General features: G+C 44.4%; 1 protein-coding gene across 1 annotated transcript in view; it reads left to right on the top strand.

Annotated features, from left to right (window-relative positions):
• The window catches only part of sorbs2b (sorbin and SH3 domain containing 2b), a 284278-nt gene that overhangs the window by 89887 nt on the left and 174232 nt on the right, over positions 1 to 20159 (top strand). The window contains exon 4 of the mRNA XM_068029420.1: positions 1290 to 1385. Within this exon, the coding sequence (XP_067885521.1) occupies positions 1290 to 1385 (96 nt within the window). The remainder of the gene's footprint in view (positions 1 to 1289; positions 1386 to 20159) is intronic.

The following is a 20159-nucleotide window of genomic DNA, read 5'->3' as shown; positions in this document are numbered from 1 at the left end:
TCACACCTCGAAACTCTGAATGGAGTTCCGAAGACGCGCGAGCTCTGGCCGGTGGCCAGAATATTGGCGTAGGGCGGCCGCCAGGACAAGGTAACTTAATTTGCATGTGTTTAACTTAATTTTAATATTGAAATGAAGGCCCCGCCGCTGAGCGGTGGAGGGGGGGGGGGGCCGCACAGAGGCCTCGCCGCCACCAGTAAAATGCAGCGGGGCCTTGCTGGCGTCGGGAGTCATGGCAGGCCTTTCCTGGAAGAATTTTCCGGGCCTCCCCACCATGACCCTCGATATCAGAGAACTAATAAAATTCAGCGCGTCATGTTTCAAATTAGTGGAAAAATGAATTCCACAGAGTAGATGACTCCGAAAACATCCCACCATCATGATCCAATGTATAACTTTTAATGGAAACAAATAGCGATCATCATTACCAAAGTGTATTGGAAAATATTAATGGGGTCAGAGAGAAATTTTCCAAATTTCTATCCATAATTGACCTGGGAGTTTTAGCTTTTGTTTTGCCTCTCCCAGGAATTATATTGTTGCTGGTGGGTTGGGGGTGTCGAGTTATGATGCTTCGCACATCAAACTGTATGGAGTGAAATTGATGATCAGACGGTTCTTTCTTACATCTTTACGGCTGCTATTTCTTTCATGTGATATCCTATTTATTTTCTCCCACTTTTTGCCTCGCTTCCTCATCCCTCACTCGATCATCTAGCTTACTCACAATGTCACGCTATCGCCAACTATTTAAAGGAGTGTTGAGCTGAGCTGACAGACTCTTCTATGATTTCCCTTGGCTTTGTTTAAGAAGCATTTGAGTCTCAGTTAGCACCTCCCCACAACAGCACGGCTGAGCTCAGCTGAGACCTTGCAAGCATGGGCCTATCCTCCCACTCCGTGACCCAATAGTTTGCTACAAAGTGCCATCATCCCACCCCATGGGTTCAAATTCTGGATACAGGCTTTTTACTTTTGGGGAATACCACCCTCATGCCCACATCCCACATGCATTGCGCGCCGCGCCTTGGTTTTCCTAATACTTGCTGGGCTGAAAGTGGTGGCATGTCTAAAATTGGGAATTGGTTAAAAATGTGCTCCTCTCAGATGTGCATTGCTATTGATCTGTATGATTTTAAAAATCTGAGCAGCTTTCTTGCATGTGAATAATGTGCTTGGATTGGTTTAGTTTAGTTGAAATAGTCTACCATTGAATGTTGCACTTGCTTGCTCACTATATGCTCTGCCTGACATGTATGCTGTGCATTTATGTGGTTCTGTGTTTTCAGACAGCGGTGGCTATGCTCGCAAACGTGCTGCTACATCTGTTAAATTAACCTCTGTGAAGAGAGTGCAAAGTTCTCCCAACTTGTTGCTGGTTGCAGGTATTAACATTAACACTTACACCATAACAAAATTGCTGGAGTGCTCCTGCTTGGTTTGTATAAGTATGAAACGTGTCATCATTCTTGCAACATTGTTAACTTTTTAAGAATTAAAGGGGATTTGTTCCTGTATTTCTTGGAACTCCAGAATAATATATTTTTCAGTGTTGACTATTTTCATCTGAAACAAAAATTTTGTAAATTTGGCAAGTGTCAAAACATAAATCTCCGCTTGAAGACTTTCGATGAGCATATATATTTTTCTAAACCCTGCAGGTCTGAAATTCTGGGAGACTGTCTCCACTGGCAGAAGTGTGGCACAATGCAAGTCCTGGCTGGCTCATGGAGTCTGCTGTAAACCCTGATCCAAATTGCAGGCTTGGCATCACTAATGTACTTGGAATGGGCCACTGGCATCTGTAAGCGTGCATCAGCAGGAACTGCACTGATGGAGGCTCAAAGCTACACAGCATAGGTCTGGGAAGGGCCTCCTCATTCACAGAGCAGCTTGATTCTGCAACTCCCAATAGAGCTGTTGGGCCATCTCTGGCAGGTGACCGATCCACTGCCAGAGCAGTCACTCGTTCATTTTTTGCATTTTGGAGCCTTTAGAAGGCCTATAATAGAGCCTATGCCTGCTCTTAGGCCCAAGAGAACCTAATCCTGCTCTCAGCAGGCAGACTAGGTAGAATTTTCTGGGGAGCCTGACAATGTCCCACCCTGTTTGCCTTCTCGCAGACAGTCCAGGTTTGGCTTTTTTGAATCTGTTTATGTGGACATGAGTTTGAACAAATCTCAGGTTTTTCAAGCCAATAACACCACCTGCTGGGCCTAATTAAGTTTTGAGCAGCGGGCCGAAGGTCTGCACAGATTGGTCACAAGCTATCCCACTGCCAAATTAGTAAGCATTTCGCTAGATTTACACCTGAATTTCTACCCCTGTGTGACTTTATCATTTTCTTTGAACATTTGTGTGTTAGTTGTGAAACTATTGGAGTAAAAAGGCTGTTTGACTGGGCAGGATAGTTGGGGGCGAGAACTCGTGATGAAATTGCCAGGAATACATCAGACAAGAGTTGGCAACTTTGGATGTGGTACAAAAATGTACATGTACAAAGGAACATTCTGTCTCTTTGCAGTGTGCACTGATTTTAAATAGGAGGAACGTTCCTCCAAATCTGAAACTGCTTCAACTTGTTGTCCTCATGAACAGATCCAAAAGGCAGAGTCCTGGAGAGGATGCAGTATTTAAATTAGTCGTGTGCTTCTCTCCATCAAAATCAAATTACAGTCAAAGCTTAACTCAGACTCAGAATAAATGTACCGGTCAAGCAAATAACTCTTTTGTTGTCTCAGTCAAGTTTCTTTAAAAGAATGACTGCGAGCTAACCAGTGCAGCTGAATCCGAAGGAACCCAGGACTAATTGCCAATTCATTGTATGCTTGGATCAGAATTTTTCTAGAAAGCTTATAAAAAGCAATAAATGGTATTGCACCTTAGCCCACTTAATCACCCATGGTGCAACTGATTCTACTAGAACTCTTTAAACAAAGCATAAACTTTTACAAAGAGTGGTTAATATACAAGGGATTGCTAGCATGGGCTTCACTAAATATAAACAGCATGCTGAGCAATGAAAACATAAGAACACAAGCTTGGATCAGGCTTGCAGAGTTCTGATCTGCTGGATCAGGAATTCTATATAACTGTGCTTGGAATTATGCTTAGATCAGGCATATGTTTAACTGTAGACATCTGTACTTCTGCAAGTCACATGAAGAAACACTAAAGTCAATTCCAATTACTAATGCAATTAGCTGTCATTTTGAGAATCGTGGATTAGGTAATAATAACTGGATCAAGACTATAGCTTGCACCTGAAATATTAAGAATTTCAATATGCAGCCGGAACCATACATTTAGGACAGCATTAACTAAGCTGCATTTTACAGGAAAGTAAGGCATGAAAGTTTGAGTGTTATATTATTGCCTGTGCTGTTCATGTATTTTGGGCCAGTATTCGATGCCTGGAATATTTCCTAGTGAATGAATAGTTTCTGCAAAGTGCCAAAGGAAGGAGCTAATGGCTTTGGAGGGAGTGGAGCATAGGTTTACCAGACTGATACCTGGGCTCCCTAGGGTTAAAGTGCGAGGAGAGATTACACACCCCAGAATCTAAAAGGTTAAGGGGTGATTTGATCGAACTTTTTCAAGATATTAAGGGGAATTTATGGGATAGAAAGAGACAAATTGTTTTGCTGGTTGAGAAGTGTAGGGCTAGGGGACTTTCAGGAGTGAAGTTGGGAAACACGTTCATGTGAACTTTTTTCCGCAAACAGCAGTTGAGGCTAGGTCAATTGTTCATTTTAAATCTGAGATTGAGTTTCATGAGATGTGGGCATCGCTAGCAAAACCTGAGATTTTTGTTAACCAAAGATGTAAAGGGATATGGGCAAAGGCATGTATATGAATTTAGGTCAGCGATCAGCCATGACCTCATTGAATGGTGGAGTGGGCTTGAGGGGCTAAATGACCTCCTCCTATTCGTGTTTTCCTAATAGCAGTTTGGAGGGAGTGGCTTGTGTGCACCATAGCAATGAAGATGTGCTTAACACCTATTAAGATAATTACCACCAGTGTAATAAGTGTTTAAATCAAAATTGCACCAAATTCCAAGGCATTTATATTTTATGTGCATTGCTAACCCTCAAATTAAACAGGTGTTTCTGTAGACTGTTTGCTTATATTGCAGGGAACCGTCGCAAAGCTGAGCCAAATCAGCTTTTTGGTGACAGTGGGCATTGGATTGCATGATCCAATTGCATTGTAATTGATTGAGGATCAAAAGCAGGAAAACGTTGTCTGTTACAAGAGGAAAGGTGGTTCAGTCCATGTAACCTGCCCTATATTGAGTCCATGTACGATATTTCTATTGTGGACTTCACTCCCAAACAACCCATTGATTTAGAGATGTTTAGAGAACATGAATTTGCTTTCCCAATTTACGCAGAGGAAAAATAATCAGGCTAAATGCATCTTTAACCTTCAGTCCTGCTTCTTAGTAGATATTGATCCAGCTCCTAATGAAAGATGACAATTGTACAGCTACATTCTTTGACTGTTTGTTCCACATGTATGCTATGAAATGGATGCAAGAGTTTTTCAAATCTCTAACCTTGAGGCTTATGATGTAAGATATCATTACCCTCCCACCCCATCCAATGTGCCAAGTCTAACATCCTAGGAACAACAATATCACAATGAGTGAAGTGAAATGCCTTAGGGTAGAATTGTAGAACATCTCTTAATGAAGACTCTGCACTTGATCAACAATCCATACGGTGCTGTCAAAGTCACATCAGCGTTCAACTTCTATGCTTTTGACCTTTTTCCCAGACTAGTATTGGGATCATCCATAGTGGCAGCGGTTTGTTACTGACAGCCATATCAAAGAGACAGTTGATGAAATATTCGTAAATCTCATTTGCCACTGAACAGCGACAGCAGCATTGGGATTCTATAGTGCTGCAGGGTTTCCAAGAGTCCAGGATATTACTGATTGCATCTATTTTGTCATTTAAGTCTCTCTGCACAATGTATGAGAAGTAAAGGCTTTTATTCCAACAACCAGCATGCTTTTCTCATCTCCATGATGCCTGCTTCTTAAGATAATTATCTGTATCACTCTTTTATTTGAAGGGGAGGGATGACTTCTGGGAAACAAATGCTATCTTTTGCTAACACTGCAAGACAGAAACATCATTTGTGCGATTAGATTTATGCTATACCAGAATAATTATCAAGCATACTGTTGGGACCTAGAAGCACCAGTTTGGATCCAGCTGCCTTCAGTGATCAGGAGGTGTCTTACACTAAAGTCTCCCATGGATTCACAAATAATTGTCAGCAATTACATGTTCTAAAACTTCATCCTCCAAAGAAGCCTCACCTTTGAGGTTGATTAACAGGATATCAAAGCCCTCAAAAAGCAGGTTAATGAAAATGGCGATGAAGAATTAGCTGCAGAGCTACAAATGCAGCAAGGAAAAGTGATAAACAAGGCATTACTTTACAATGCCTTCCAATAAGAGCTGTCTCTTTTCTTGACTGTTCATTCCCCATCTACAAACTCACCTTTCCCAAGACATTACCTCTTATTACCTTTTGCAGTTTGTCAAATATCATATTTTCCTGTGTTCTTCTTTATTCAAGCAAATAACAATCACTTAGCACAGTGCTGAAATCAAGTGCAGCACATTTACAGAACTTATTGCATGGTGTGTAACTGATAGTGCTTTATTTCATAATGCATATCCTCAATGTTTATGGGTTATGTGTGACAATTATTCTACTTTTGTTAAGAGCTTTGGAAGTAATAAGCATGCTAGCTGGCTACAGGATATCTCATCCCAGCTTTCCAGGTATCTTCACATTCTGGTACTCTGCTGCCAACTTATGTCCAGCATGTCCTTCTCAAATGGGGTCAGGAGCTTGAATTGCTGTGGACTTCCAGTGCTCCTGCCATTATATGTCATCTATTCCCAATCATGCTAAGCATTCATTGCCCTGGTTCTTTCATACCCATACTCTAATAGTTAATCTCTTGTGTGTTAGCATGGTTCAGCAAAACAGACTTTCTTTTTGTCATGCACAGCAACATGTTTCCCTCACCGTAGCAAGTTTTGTTACATCTGGCATCTTCCTACTTATATCCTTTCCATTTATGGGTTCAAGAGTCTGCTTTGAAGGGAAACCTTTCCAATATGAGTTTTTCAAACCAGCTATTTCTTGTACCTTCCACTACGCACCAAATTTGCAAAGCAAACAGCTACTTGGTACTGCTAAAAGGTGCTAACCCTCATTCCTATTACTAATGACATCAAATTATGTGGATAGTGGGGAAAAATGGCATGGAGCCAGATGATCAGCCCTGATCGATTTAAATGGGGGAGCAGGCTCGACGGGCCAAATGGCCTACTCCTGCTATTTCTTATGTTCCTGTTACTGTAACTGCTGCTTCATTGGACAGGCTGCTCCGTGAGTCTTTTAGAGTATGTTATAGCACAGTTCCACAAACAGTGAATTTCTTGGGTTAGTTTTAGTCACATTACAATATTCCCAGAAAGGCCGAGAGGGGGGTTTTGACGACTGGGCAACTCTCAACCTCCATAAATTTGCCCAGGCATGCGCCATGGAGAGGTCACTCCATAGTTGCCTCACAGCGACTAAAACAACACGGAAGGCAGCAGTTACGGGTTATAAGTCCAGATAAATTGGCGTAGAAACTGGGCGCCACGGGTTGCCTTTGTCGGTGGGAGAGGTCATTGCACCTCACTGGACAGCTACCGCCCGCCTCAAACCGGGCAGCCCCCGGTCAATAAGGTTCTGTCCCGCCACAGTCTGCCTGCTTCAATGGGTGCTTGGAGCTCAGGGTCATTGCCCGAAAGGTGGACTGATACACCGCACCAAACAACATGAAAAAAGGAAAGAAGGTACCAGCCCTTCGCTTTGCAAGCTGGAACGTCAGAACTATGTGTCCTGGCCTGTTGGAAGACCTTACACAAATCAACGATTCTCGGAAGACCGCCATCATTAACAACGAGCTCAGTAGATTCAATGTGGACATTGCAGCACTTCAGGAGACTCGCCTCCCCGCGAGTGGCTCTCTAGCAGAGCAAGACTACACCTTCTTCTGGCAGGGCAGGGATCCTGAAGAACCAAGACAGCATGGAGTGGGCTTCGCCATCAGAAACTCCTTGCTCAGCATGATAGAGCCTCCCTCAAATGGCTCGCAACGCATACTGTCCATCCGACTGCTCACCACCTCTGGTCCAGTACACCTACTCAGCATCTATGCTCCAACACTCTGCTCCGCACCTGAAGCTAAAGACCAGTTCTATGAACAACTCCATAACATCATTAGCAGCATCCCCAACACCGAACACCTATTCCTGCTGGGGGACTTTAATGCCAGGGTTGGGGCCGACCATGACTCATGGCCCTCCTGCCTTGGGCGCTATGGCGTTGGAAGGATGAATGAGAACGGGCAGAGACTGCTTGAGTTGTGTACCCATCATAACCTCTGCATCACCAACTCGTTCTTTCACACTAAACCCTGTCACCAGGTTTCATGGAGGCACCCAAGATCACGTCGTTGGCACCAGCTAGACCTCATTGTCACAAGGCGAGCCGCCTTAAACAGTGTTCAAATCACACGCAGCTTCCACAGTGCGGACTGCGACACCGACCACTCCCTGGTGTGCAGCAAGGTTAGACTCAGACCAAAGAAGTTGCATCATTCCAAGCAGAAGGGCCACCCGCGCATCAACACGAGCAGAATTTCTCACCCACAGCTGTTACAAAAATTTCTAAATTCACTTGTAACAGCCCTTCAAAACACTCCCACAGGGGATGCTGAGACCAAGTGGGCCCACATCAGAGACGCCATCTATGAGTCAGCTTTGACCACCTACGGCAAAAGTGCGAAGAGAAATGCAGACTGGTTTCAATCTCATAATGAAGAGCTGGAACCTGCCATAGCCGCTAAGCGCATTGCACTTTTGAACTACAAGAAAGCCCCCAGCGATTTAACATCCGCAGCACTTAAAGCAGCCAGAAGTACTGCACAAAGAACAGCTAGGCGTTGCGCAAACAACTACTGGCAACACCTATGCAGTCATATTCAGCTGGCCTCAGACACCGGAAACATCAGAGGAATGTATGATGGCATGAAGAGAGCTCTTGGGCCAACCATCAAGAAGATCACCCCCCTCAAATCTAAATCGGGGGACATAATCACTGACCAACGCAAACAGATGGACCGCTGGGTTGAGCACTACCTAGAACTGTACTCCAGGGAGAATGCTGTCACTGAGACTGCCCTCAATGCAGCCCAGCCTCTACCAGTCATGGATGAGCTGGACATACAGCCAACCAAATCGGAACTCAGTGATGCCATTGATTCCCTAGCCAGCGGAAAAGCCCCTGGGAAGGACAGCATTACCCCTGAAATAATCAAGAGTGCCAAGCCTGCTATACTCTCAGCACTACACGAACTGCTATGCCTGTGCTGGGACGAGGGAGCAGTACCCCAGGACATGCGCGATGCCAACATCATCACCCTCTATAAAAACAAAGGTGACCGCGGTGACTGCAACAACTACCGTGGAATCTCCCTGCTCAGCATAGTGGGGAAAGTCTTTGCTCGAGTCGCTCTGAACAGGCTCCAGAAGCTGGCCGAGCGCGTCTACCCTGAGGCACAGTGTGGCTTTCGTGCAGAGAGATCGACTATTGACATGCTGTTCTCCCTTCGTCAGATACAGGAGAAATGCCGTGAACAACAGATGCCCCTCTACATTGCTTTCATTGATCTCACCAAAGCCTTTGACCTCGTCAGCAGACATGGACTCTTCAGACTACTAGAAAAGATCGGATGTCCACCAAAGCTACTAAGTATCATCACCTCATTCCATGACAATATGAAAGGCACAATTCAACATGGTGGCTCCTCATCAGAGCCCTTTCCTATCCTGAGTGGTGTGAAACAGGGCTGTGTTCTCGCACCCACACTTTTTGGGATTTTCTTCTCCCTGCTGCTTTCACATGCGTTCAAATCCTCTGAAGAAGGAATTTTCCTCCACACAAGATCAGGGGGCAGGTTGTTCAACCTTGCCCGTCTAAGAGCGAAGTCCAAAGTACGGAAAGTCCTCATCAGAGAACTCCTCTTTGCTGACGATGCTGCTTTAACATCTCACACTGAAGAATGCCTGCAGAGTCTCATCGACAGGTTTGCGTCTGCCTGCAATGAATTTGGCCTAACCATCAGCCTCAAGAAAACGAACATCATGGGGCAGGATGTCAGAAATGCTCCATCCATCAATATTGGCGACCACGCTCTGGAAGTGGTTCAAGAGTTCACCTACCTAGGCTCAACTATCACCAGTAACCTGTCTCTAGATGCAGAAATCAACAAGCGCATGGGTAAGGCTTCCACTGCTATGTCCAGACTGGCCAAGAGAGTGTGGGAAAATGGCGCACTGACATGGAACACAAAAGTCCGAGTGTATCAGGCCTGTGTCCTCAGTACCTTGCTCTACGGCAGCGAGGCCTGGACAACGTATGCCAGCCAAGAGCGACGTCTCAATTCATTCCATCTTCGCTGCCTTCGGAGAATACTTGGCATCAGGTGGCAGGACTATATCTCCAACACAGAAGTCCTTGAAGCGGCCAACACCCCCAGCTTATACACACTACTGAGTCAGCGGCGCTTGAGATGGCTTGGCCATGTGAGCCGCATGGAAGATGGCAGGATCCCCAAAGACACATTGTACAGCGAGCTCGCCACTGGTATCAGACCCACCGGCCGTCCATGTCTCCGTTATAAAGACGTCTGCAAACGCGACATGAAATCGTGTGACATTGATCACAAGTCGTGGGAGTCAGTTGCCAGCATTCGCCAGAGCTGGCGGGCAGCCATAAAGACAGGGCTAAATTGTGGCGAGTCGAAGAGACTTAGTAGTTGGCAGGAAAAAAGACAGAGGCGCAAGGGGAGAGCCAACTGTGCAACAGCCCCAACAAACAAATTTCTCTGCAGCACCTGTGGAAGAGCCTGTCACTCCAGAATTGGCCTTTATAGCCATTCCAGGCGCTGCTTCACAAACCACTGACCACCTCCAGGCGCGTATCCATTGTCTCTCGAGATAAGGAGGCCCAAAAGAAAGAACAATATTCCCACATCATATTTCTACTAAAATGCTCTGAGCTCTCCCTTCCCCTTCGATGGATATGCATTTGGATTGCTTTTTACGCTGATGGATGTCCTTCTGACTTTTTTTCCTCTTCAGCTGCTTTTTCCCATCTGCTTGGTCAGCATCAATCCTGAATATGTCACAGAAATGACAAAGAAGAATTGTGCCAAATAACTCCATGTCCCAGACATATTTTCCACCCCATTTACTCTCCCCATTAGCAGTACAGCCAAGTGGTTGAACTCAATTAAGCTATATCCAACAGTGCATGCAGTTTGAGTGCTGAACTCTGTAATTTCTGGCAACTCTGCATGGATAAAATCATTGAAGAAATTTTTCAAATCCTGGCGTCGAGGATGGAACTTCTGCTTTGTGCTGTATCCTGTGTTCGGAAGCCAACAATGGTGCCAGGCTATAGCTTTTGAAAATTAAATTCTCCTTCTATGACCGCCAATTTTGAAGGAGTTGCCCCGAGCTGAAGTAGCATTCAGCGAGAGATTGCCATTGCTTCCGCATTACTGAACTTCATACATGAGTTCTGACAGAGTATTGAGCAGCCATTAGCCATGTTCTTTCCCATCCGACATCCACAGATGTGCACTTTGCAGCAGCAGTCACTAACCAGGAGTAGAGGCCCTGACTATAGTTTATGCCCCATCCTCCAGTCCCAAGCTGCTGAGATCACTCCTAACATCCCTACTGCTGCTGTGCCTGAGATTAGCTAACTCGGGCATGAGCAGGGATTGACCAGGGATGACAGGTCATCTCTTACTGTTCACCTGGAAAGAGATTGCAGCACTTGTGAAAACCATATAATATGTATCAATTGTGACAAAAGTAGTTCCAGGAAATTTCCCTGGGAACATCAAGCCCATGACCAGAAGTATTGATATGAGTGTATTAAGCATCATAGGATCATATTTATATCCACAGATTCTGTTTCCACTGCGAGATGTCAGTAAAATACATTAAGGTAGCCAAGACCTCCGGCTTTGTTTTTCTGATGAGACATTTAACTGAGACCCTGTCTGCTTTCTCAAGTGAATGTAAAAGGTCCCTATTGATGAAGAACAGTGGAATTCTCCCAGTATCCTGCCAATGATTTTAAAATGCCAAACTCTTGGATACCATTTTCGTTGCTACTACTATATGCAGTTCCTAAAAATTCTACCAATGTGCAGCCCAATACAAATTAGGAACAGACAATGACTCGGTGGGGCAAGATTTTGGTGCTTCAACTCATCGTGCCACAGAACAATATCATGCTCACAGCTATCTATGGTGAAGGCCAGTAAGGGATTAGAGGCAAGGCAGTTCTCCAGAGATAAAGGAAAGCACAGAAGCAAATTATTCTGTGCACTTCTTTAAAAAAAAACAAACAAACTCAAAAGCAGCATCAGTAATACCCTGCTGGTAGGTCCCTTCGCCATTCCTTCTGCTGTTGAATGGTAGCTGACTCAAGACCTAAACACAGAGGTAGAAAATAAATGTGGAAAGAGATACCTGAAACACTGGTTCAAATAACTATTTGTTACATATGTGAATATTGATATTTTTTAAACAGACTAACTTCATTTGAGCTTCAATTCATGGCCTCATCTACATTGTGATTCATCTCCAGGTACCTACTAACTCCAATATCAAACCTTATTTGGTTGCAAACTTCCCACATTACATCTTGGCGTGGGTCTGGGCAGTATAATGACTTGGTTCTTGATTGATGATGCAGTTGTTGCAAGTGATGTAATTCTGAGTTAGTCAATAGCAATAAATATTTTATTAGCTGATCGTTTTCATTGAGGGCCTATAGTGACTCATAGTTTCACATTGCTAATGAAGTTATTTATGATCTCACTCCAAACACATTTTGTAAATTATTAACTAAAACAATAACTATTTTATAGTCATCCTTGGAGAGTAATTGCACTTGAACTATAATAAAATGTGCAATTTAAAAAAAAAGTCATTATACACTAATATAGAGAAAATTTAATTTGCTTTGGAAAAGTGTTGTATTTCAGTGTTTTTTGACATCAGTGTGAAATACAACGTTTAAGATATGCAAGAAGCCTTTCAGGACACTGACTAGAAGTTCAGAATATTTTTATAAGGATAACAGTGATGGTTTTGAATTGTGAATTGTTTATAATCGTTCTTAATAATTGGAGCAATAGAGATCTCAACAATAATTACAAATTGTAAGTAGAAATTTCCAACCTAAAAAAATATGCATGTTAATATTCACAATAATTTTTAATGTAAATCCAAAAATGCCATTATTTCTCACCTGCAGGCCCATACAAGAATTACCAAAGCCCTGAATGTAAATACAAAATCTTCAAGCTGCCATAATATTTCAGTGACAGTTAAGCAGTATCCTCACATCTGACTGCATATATATTGTTAGGCCACATTTGAATTCATCATTTAATTGGATTTTCCAAGTCATCTAATTCAATTCAGTTTCATACAATATGGCAGTGCCACTGAAAGCTTCTATTTATTTAATTTCAATTTCAGTCCATTCCAATTAGCAAGTATTATTTAAGTTTGAACATGGTAGAAACAAAATTGCAAAATGACACACTTATACTTGACAGGCAGGTCATTGTTTCTTTAAACATTAACTCTGCCACTAACATGCTATATTCATGGCATTGCCCAGACTGTAATGCAGTACCCCACCTCTCATCTGATGGTATTCATTTGTAGTACGTGGTACGCTTTTTATTTCAATAGTTAGGGGGTTAAAAACACTTGCAATTCTTTTGCATCTTTCACACCTACAGGGCATCCCAAAGCATTTCATAGATTACTAATTATTTTTATAGTGTTACATAAGCAAACACAGTTGGCACATGTTCCACAAACAACAAATCAGATGAATGGCCAGTGGGTCTGTTTCTTTGATGATGATGGCTGACGGAGGAATATTGGCCAGGACTCTAGGAGAAGTTGCTGCTCATTTCCTGGAAGGGTGATAGAGTTTTTATATCTAATCCAAATACTCAGATTGAGGTGTTATATTCCAGAAAGCAAGGTGGTGAATGATAGAACTGGAGCCAATCTTTACACACTCTTTTATAAGCATTAATTTACAGAGATACACATTACAAACATGTAGTTGTTTTCATTCTTTCATGGGATGTGGGCATTGCTGTCAAGGCCAGCATTTGTTGCCTCTCCTTAATTGCCCTTGAGAAGGTGGTGGTGAGCTGCATTCTTGAACAGCTGCAGTCGATCTCCTGCGGGTACACCCACAGTGCTGTTAGGGAGGGAGTTGCAGGATTCTGATCTAGTGACAGTAAAGGAATGGCAATATATTTCCAAGTCAGAATGGTGTGTGACTTGGAGGGGAACTTGTAGGTGGTGGTCCCATGTGTCTGCTGCCCTTGTCCTTCTAGGTGGAAGAGGTCATGGGTTTGGAAGGTACTGTCGAAGGAGGCTTGGTGAGTTGCTGTAATACATCTTGTATGTTGGGTACACATTGCTGCCACTGTGTGTCGGTGTTGGAGGGAGTGAATGTTTAAAATGGTGGATGGGGTACCAATCAAGCGGGTTGCTTTGTCCTGAGTCATGTTGGAACCACACTCTTCCAGGCAAGTGGAGAATATTCCATCGCACTCCTGACTTCTGCCTTTAACCCAAAAACCACAGTTTTAGTCTGTTGCTACTTATAGGAGCACAAGTGAATCCTCAGTTAATATCCACCACCTGCATACAATTAAACACAATTAATATGCAATTAACATAAAGGGTCTTTCTTTAATATCTAATCTGAAAGATTAGATTAGATTAGATTAGAGATACAGCACTGAAACAGGCCCTTCGGCCCACCGAGTCTGTGCCGACCATCAACCACCCATTTATACTAATCCTATGCTAATCCCATATTCCTACCAAACATCCCCATCTGTCCCTATATTTCCCTACCACCTACCTATACTAGTGACAATTTATAATGGCCAATTTACCTACCAACCTGCAAGTGTTTTGGCTGTGGGAGGAAACCGGAGCACCCGGAGGAAACCCACGCAGACACAGGGAGAACTTGCAAACTCCACACAGGCAGTGCCCAGAATCGAACCCGGGTCTCAGATGTCTGACCATGCAGCATTCCCACAGCACTGCACTTAAATGTCAGCTTGGAATATGTGCTGTAGATTTGGACTGGGACTTGACCACGACCTGACACTCAGGCAGAGTGCTACTAATGAAACATAGAGGTGGAAAATAGACGTGGAAGGAGAGACCTGCTACTAGAATCATAGAAACTTTAAGGCACTGAAAGAGGCCACTTGGCCCATCGTGTCTGTGCAGGCCGAAAAACGATCCACCTATTCTAATCCTGGTTCAATGAAGAGTGCCGGAGGGCATGCCAGGAGCAGCACCAGGCATGCCTCAAAATGAGGTGTCAACCTGGTGAAGCTACAACGCAGGACTACTTGCATGTCAGACTGCATAAGCAGTGTGCGTTAGACAGAGCTAAGCGATGCCATAACCAATGGATCAGATCTAAGCTCTGTAGTCCTGCCACATCCAGCCGTGAATGGTGGTGGACAATTAAACAACTAACTGGAGGAGGTGGCTGCACAAATATCCCCATCCTCAATAATGGGGGAGCCCAGCACATCAGTGCAAAAGATAAGGCAGAAGCATTTGCAACAATCATCAGCCAGAAGTGCCGAGTTTATGAGCCATCTCGGCCTCCTCCTGAAGTCCCCAACATCACAGATGCCAGACTTCAGCCAATTTGATTCACTCCGCGTGATATCAAGAAACGACTGAAGGCACTGGATACTGCAAAGGCCATGGGATCTGACAATATTCCGGCAATACTACAGAAGACCTGTGCTCCAGAACTTGCCGTGCCCCGAGCCAAGCTGTTCCAGTACAGCTACAACACTGGCATTTACCCAGCAATGTGGAAAATTGCCCAGGTATGTCCTGTACACAAAATGCAGGACAAGTCCAACCCGGCCAACTACTGCCCATCAGCCTACTCCCAATGATCAGTAAAGTGATGGAAGGTGACAGCAATATTGCCATCAAGCAGCACTTGCTTAGCAATAACCTGCTCAGTGATGCTCAGTTTGGGTTCCATCAGGGCCACACAGCTCCTGATCTCATTACAGCCTTGGTTCAAACATGGACAAAAGAGCTGAACTCTAGAGGTGAGATGAGAGTGACTGCCCTTGACATCAAGGCAGCATTTGACCGAGTATGGCATCAAGGAGCCCTCGCAAAACTCAAGTCAATGGGAATCGGGGAAAACTCTCCACTGGTTGGAGTCATACCTAACACAAAGGAAGATGATTGTTGGAGGTCAATCGTCTGAGCTCCAGGACATCACTGCAGGAGTTCCTCAGGGTAGTGTCCTAGACCCAACCATCTTCAGCTGTTGCATCAATGACCTTCCTTCAATCATTAGGTCCGAAGTGGGGATGTTCACTGATGATGGCACAATGTTCAGCACCATTCGCGACTCCTCAGATACTGAAGCAGTCCGTGTAGAAATGCAGCAAGACGTGGACAATATCCAGGCTTGGGCTGATAAGTGGCAAGTAACATTCGCGCCACACAAGTGCCAGGCAATGACCATCTCCAACAAGAGAGAATCTGACCATCTCCCCTTGATGTTCAGCGGCATTACCTTTGCTGAATCCCCCACTATCAACATCCTAGGGGCTACCATTGACCAGAAACTGAACTGGAGTAGCCATATAAATACCATGGCTTACAAGAGCAGGTCAGAGGCTAGGAATCCTGAGGCGAGTAACTCACCTCCTGACTCCCCAAAGCCTGTCCACCATCTACAAGGCACAAGTCAGGAGTCTGATGGAATACTCTCCACTCGCCTGGATGGGTGCAGCTCCAACAACACTCAAGAAGCTCGACAGTATCCAGGACAAAGCAGCCCTCTTGATTGGCACCCCATCCACAAACATTCACTCCCTCCACCACCGATGCACAGTGGCAGCATTGTGTACCATCTACAAGATGCACTGCAGCAACGTACCAAGGCTCTTTCGACAGCACCTTCCAAACCCGCGACCTCTACCAAGTAGAAGGACAAGGGCAGCAAATGCATGGGAACACCACCACCTGCAAGTTCCCCTCCATCCTGACTTGGAACCATATTGCTATTCTTTAACCGTCACTGGGTCAAAATCCTGGAACTCCCTTCCTAAAAGCGCGGTGTATCTAACTGCCTCACATGGACTGCAGCAGTTCAAGAAGGCAGCTCACCACACCCACCTTCTCAAGGGCAATTAGGGAATGGCAATAAATGGTAGCCTGGCCAGTGATGCCCACATCCCATAAATGAATTTAAATAAAATCCCAGCTTCCAGCATTTGGTCCATAGCCCTGCAGTTTATGGCATTTGAGGTGCATATCTGGACTCCTTTTGAATGAGTAGAGAGTCTCTGCCTCAACTACCCTTTCAGACAGTGACTTCCAGACCATCACCACCCTCTGGGTGAAAATGTTTTTCCTCATCTGCCTCTAACTTTTCTACCAATCACTTTAAATCTATGCTCTCTCGTCACTGACCTCTCTGGTAAGGTGAATAAACCCTTCACCTCCAATCTATCCAGGCCCCTCAAAATTTTGTACATTTCAGTCAGATCTCCCTTCAGCCTTCTCTGTTGCAAGGAGAATAATCCCAGCCTATCCAATCTTTCCTCATAGCTGCATTTTCTAGTCCTGACAACATCCTCTGAAATCTCCTCTGTACCCTCTCTCGTGCAATTACATCCTTTCTGTAATGAGGTGACCAGAGCTGCACACAGTACTCAAGTTGTGGCCTAACCAATGAGTTATACAGTTCCAGCATAACCTCCCTGCTCTTGTATTCGATACCTCAGCTAATAAAGGAAAGGATTCCGTATGCCTCCTTAACTACCTTATCGACCTGTCCTCTGACCTTCTGGGATCTGTGGACATTCACTCCAAGGTCCCTTACTTTCTCTACACTTCTCAGTATTTTCACATTAATCGTGTATTCCTTTGCCTTGTTTGACCTCCCCAAGTGCATCACCTCACACTTCTCCAAGTTGATTTACATTTGGCACTTCCTTGCCCATCTGACCAGACCATCACTATCTTCCTACAGCTGTCCTCCTCACTATCTACCACATGGCCAACCTTTGTGTCGTCCGCAAACCTCTTGATCATACCCCCTACATTTACGTCCAAATCGTTAATATACACCACAAAAAGCAGGGGATCCAGTACTGAGCCCTGCAGAATGCCCTGGAAACAGCCCTTCAGTTGCTAAAACAGCCGTCAACAATTACCCTTTGTTTCCTGCCACTGAGCCAATTTTGTATCCACCTTGCTGCATTTCCCTGGATCCCATGGGATTTTAAGTTTTTAACCAGTCTGCCATGTGGAACTTTGTCAAAAGCCTTGCTAAAATCCATGTAGACCACATCAATGCACTACTCTCATCTATCTTCCTTGTCACTTCAAAAAATTTGATCAAGTTGGTCAAACAAGATCCTCCCTTAACACATCAATGCTGACTATCCTTGATTAACCTGTGTCTTTGTAAGTGACAGTTTATCCTGTCTCTCAGAATAGATTCCAATAATTTGCCCACTACTGAGGTTAGACTGACTCACCTGTAATTATTCGGTCTCTCCTTCTCTCCCTTTTTAAACAAAGGTACAACATTAGCAATTCTCCAATCCTCTGGCACCACACCTGTATCCAGTGAGGACTGGAAAATGATGGTCAGACCCTCTGCTATTTCCTCTCTTCTTTTAACAGCCTAGGATACATTTCATCTGGCCCTGGTGATTTATCAACTTACAAGGATGCTAATCCGATTAATACTTCCTCTCTCCCTATGTTTATCACATCCAATATTTCACACTCTTCCTCCTTAACTATAATTTCTGCATCGTCTCCCTCTTTTGTGAAGACAGATGCAACGTATTTATTAAGAACTATCCCAGACTTTCCGCTCCTACACATAGGTTACCTTTTTGGTCTTTTATGGGCCCTACTGTCTCCTTAGTTATCCTCTTACTCTTAATGTATTAATAAAACATTTTTGGGTTCACCTTGTATTTGCTTGCCAATATTCTTTCATGCCCTGTCTTTGCTTTCCTAATTTCCTTTTTGATTTCACCCCTCTACTTTCTATACTCCTTTCAATTTTCTGTAGTATTGAGTTCTCGGTGTCGGACGTAAGCTTTCCTTTTCTGCCTTATCTTACCTTGTATGCTCCTTAACATCCATGGGGTTCTAGATTTGGCTGCCTCACCCTTTTTCTTTTGTGGGAACATGTTTAACCTGAATCCCTTGAATCTCCCCTTTGAATGCCTCCCACTGTTCTGACATTGATTTAACTTCAAGTAGCTGTTTCCAGTCCACTTTCGCTAAATCACTCCTCGGTAAAACTGACTGAAATATGATCACTACCACCAAAATGCTCTCCCACTGCCACTCCTTCCACTTGCCCATCTTCATTTCCTAAAGCTAAGTCTAAAACTGCACCCTCTCTTGTTGGACTTGCTACACACTGGGCACAAAAGTTCTCCTGAACGCACCTCAAGAATTCTGCTCCCTCAATTCCTTTCACACTAAAACTATCCCAGTTAATATTGGGGTAATTAAAATCCCCGACTATTACTGCCCTATTGTTCTTGCACTTCTCTGAGGTTTGCCTACATATTTGCTCTTCTATCTCCCCTCTGTTCTATAGTACGCTCCCAGCAGTGTGATTGCCCCTTTTTTGTTCCTTTGCTCAATCCATATGGCCTCCTTTGATGAACCTTCCAACATATCATCCCTCCTTCCAGCTGTAATAGTTTCTTTGACCAAAATTGCCACGCCCCCTCCTTTCTTATTCCCCCTCCCTATCGCATCTGAAAACCCTGTAACCAGGAACGTTAAGTTGCCATTCTTGTCCCTCCTTAAGCCATGTTTCTGTAATAGCTTTGATATCATATTGCCACATGTCTATCTGTGACCTCAGCTCATCTGCTTTATTTGCTATACTCCTTGCATTGAAATAGATACCCTTGAGCACTGCCAAACTCTTTTTAAATTTCTAATCCCCGTTTCCTCTGTCTTCCCGACTCATCCATTAATTTTCCGCCTTCCATTTTAATTTCTGATTTTGTCCCAGCTAAGTCTACCCTCGGGTCCCCATCCCTCTGCTAAACTAGTTTAAACCCTCCCCAACAGCACTTGCAAAACGTCCCGCAAGAAACTCAGTCCCGGCTCTGTTCAGATGCGACCTGTCCGTCCTGTACAGGTCCCATCTCCCCCAGAAGCGATCCGAATGTCCAGAAATCTGAAGCCCTCCCTCCTGCACCATCTTTCCAGCCACGGGTTCATCTGTCTTATCCTTCTATTTCTATACTCACTTGCGTGTGGCACTGGGAGTAATCTGGAGATTACTACTTTGGAGATCCTGCTTGCTAATTTCTTACCTAGCTCCCTAAATTCTGACTGCAAGACCACATTCTACCTATGTTGTTGGTTCCTATGTGGACCACGACTGCTGGCTGTTCACCCTCCCCCTTCAGGATGCTCTGCAGCTGCTCAGTGAAATCCTTGACCCAGGCACCAGGGAGACAACACACCATCCTGGGTTCACGTCTGCGGCCACAGAAACGCCTGTCTGTTCCCCTGACTGTTGAATGGCCTATCACTATGGCTGTTCCAGACTTCCCTATACCCCCCTGTGCAACTGAGCCACCTGTGGTGCCGTGGACGTGGCTCTGGTTGCACTCCCCAGGTGAAGCATCACTCTCATCAGTATTCAGAACTGAATACCTGTTGGAGAGTGAGATGCAGTCAGGGTTCTCCTGCACTGCCTGCCTAATTCTTTTTGACTGGTGCTCACCTATTCGCTGTCTCCCTGAATATTCTTAAGCTGTGGGCTGACCACATCTATAAACATGCTCGCTCTCATCCTCATGAATGCACCACAGTGTCGCCAGCTGCCGCTCAGGTTCCAAAACTCAGAGCTCAAGCTGCTTCAATTGACAACACTTCCTGCACAAA

This window comes from Heterodontus francisci, chromosome 4 (assembly GCF_036365525.1).
Source record: "Heterodontus francisci isolate sHetFra1 chromosome 4, sHetFra1.hap1, whole genome shotgun sequence".
In the NCBI taxonomy this organism is placed as follows: domain Eukaryota; kingdom Metazoa; phylum Chordata; class Chondrichthyes; order Heterodontiformes; family Heterodontidae; genus Heterodontus; species Heterodontus francisci.
The sequence above is the reverse complement of the archived record's forward strand: the minus strand, read 5'-3'. Positions and strand labels throughout refer to the sequence as shown.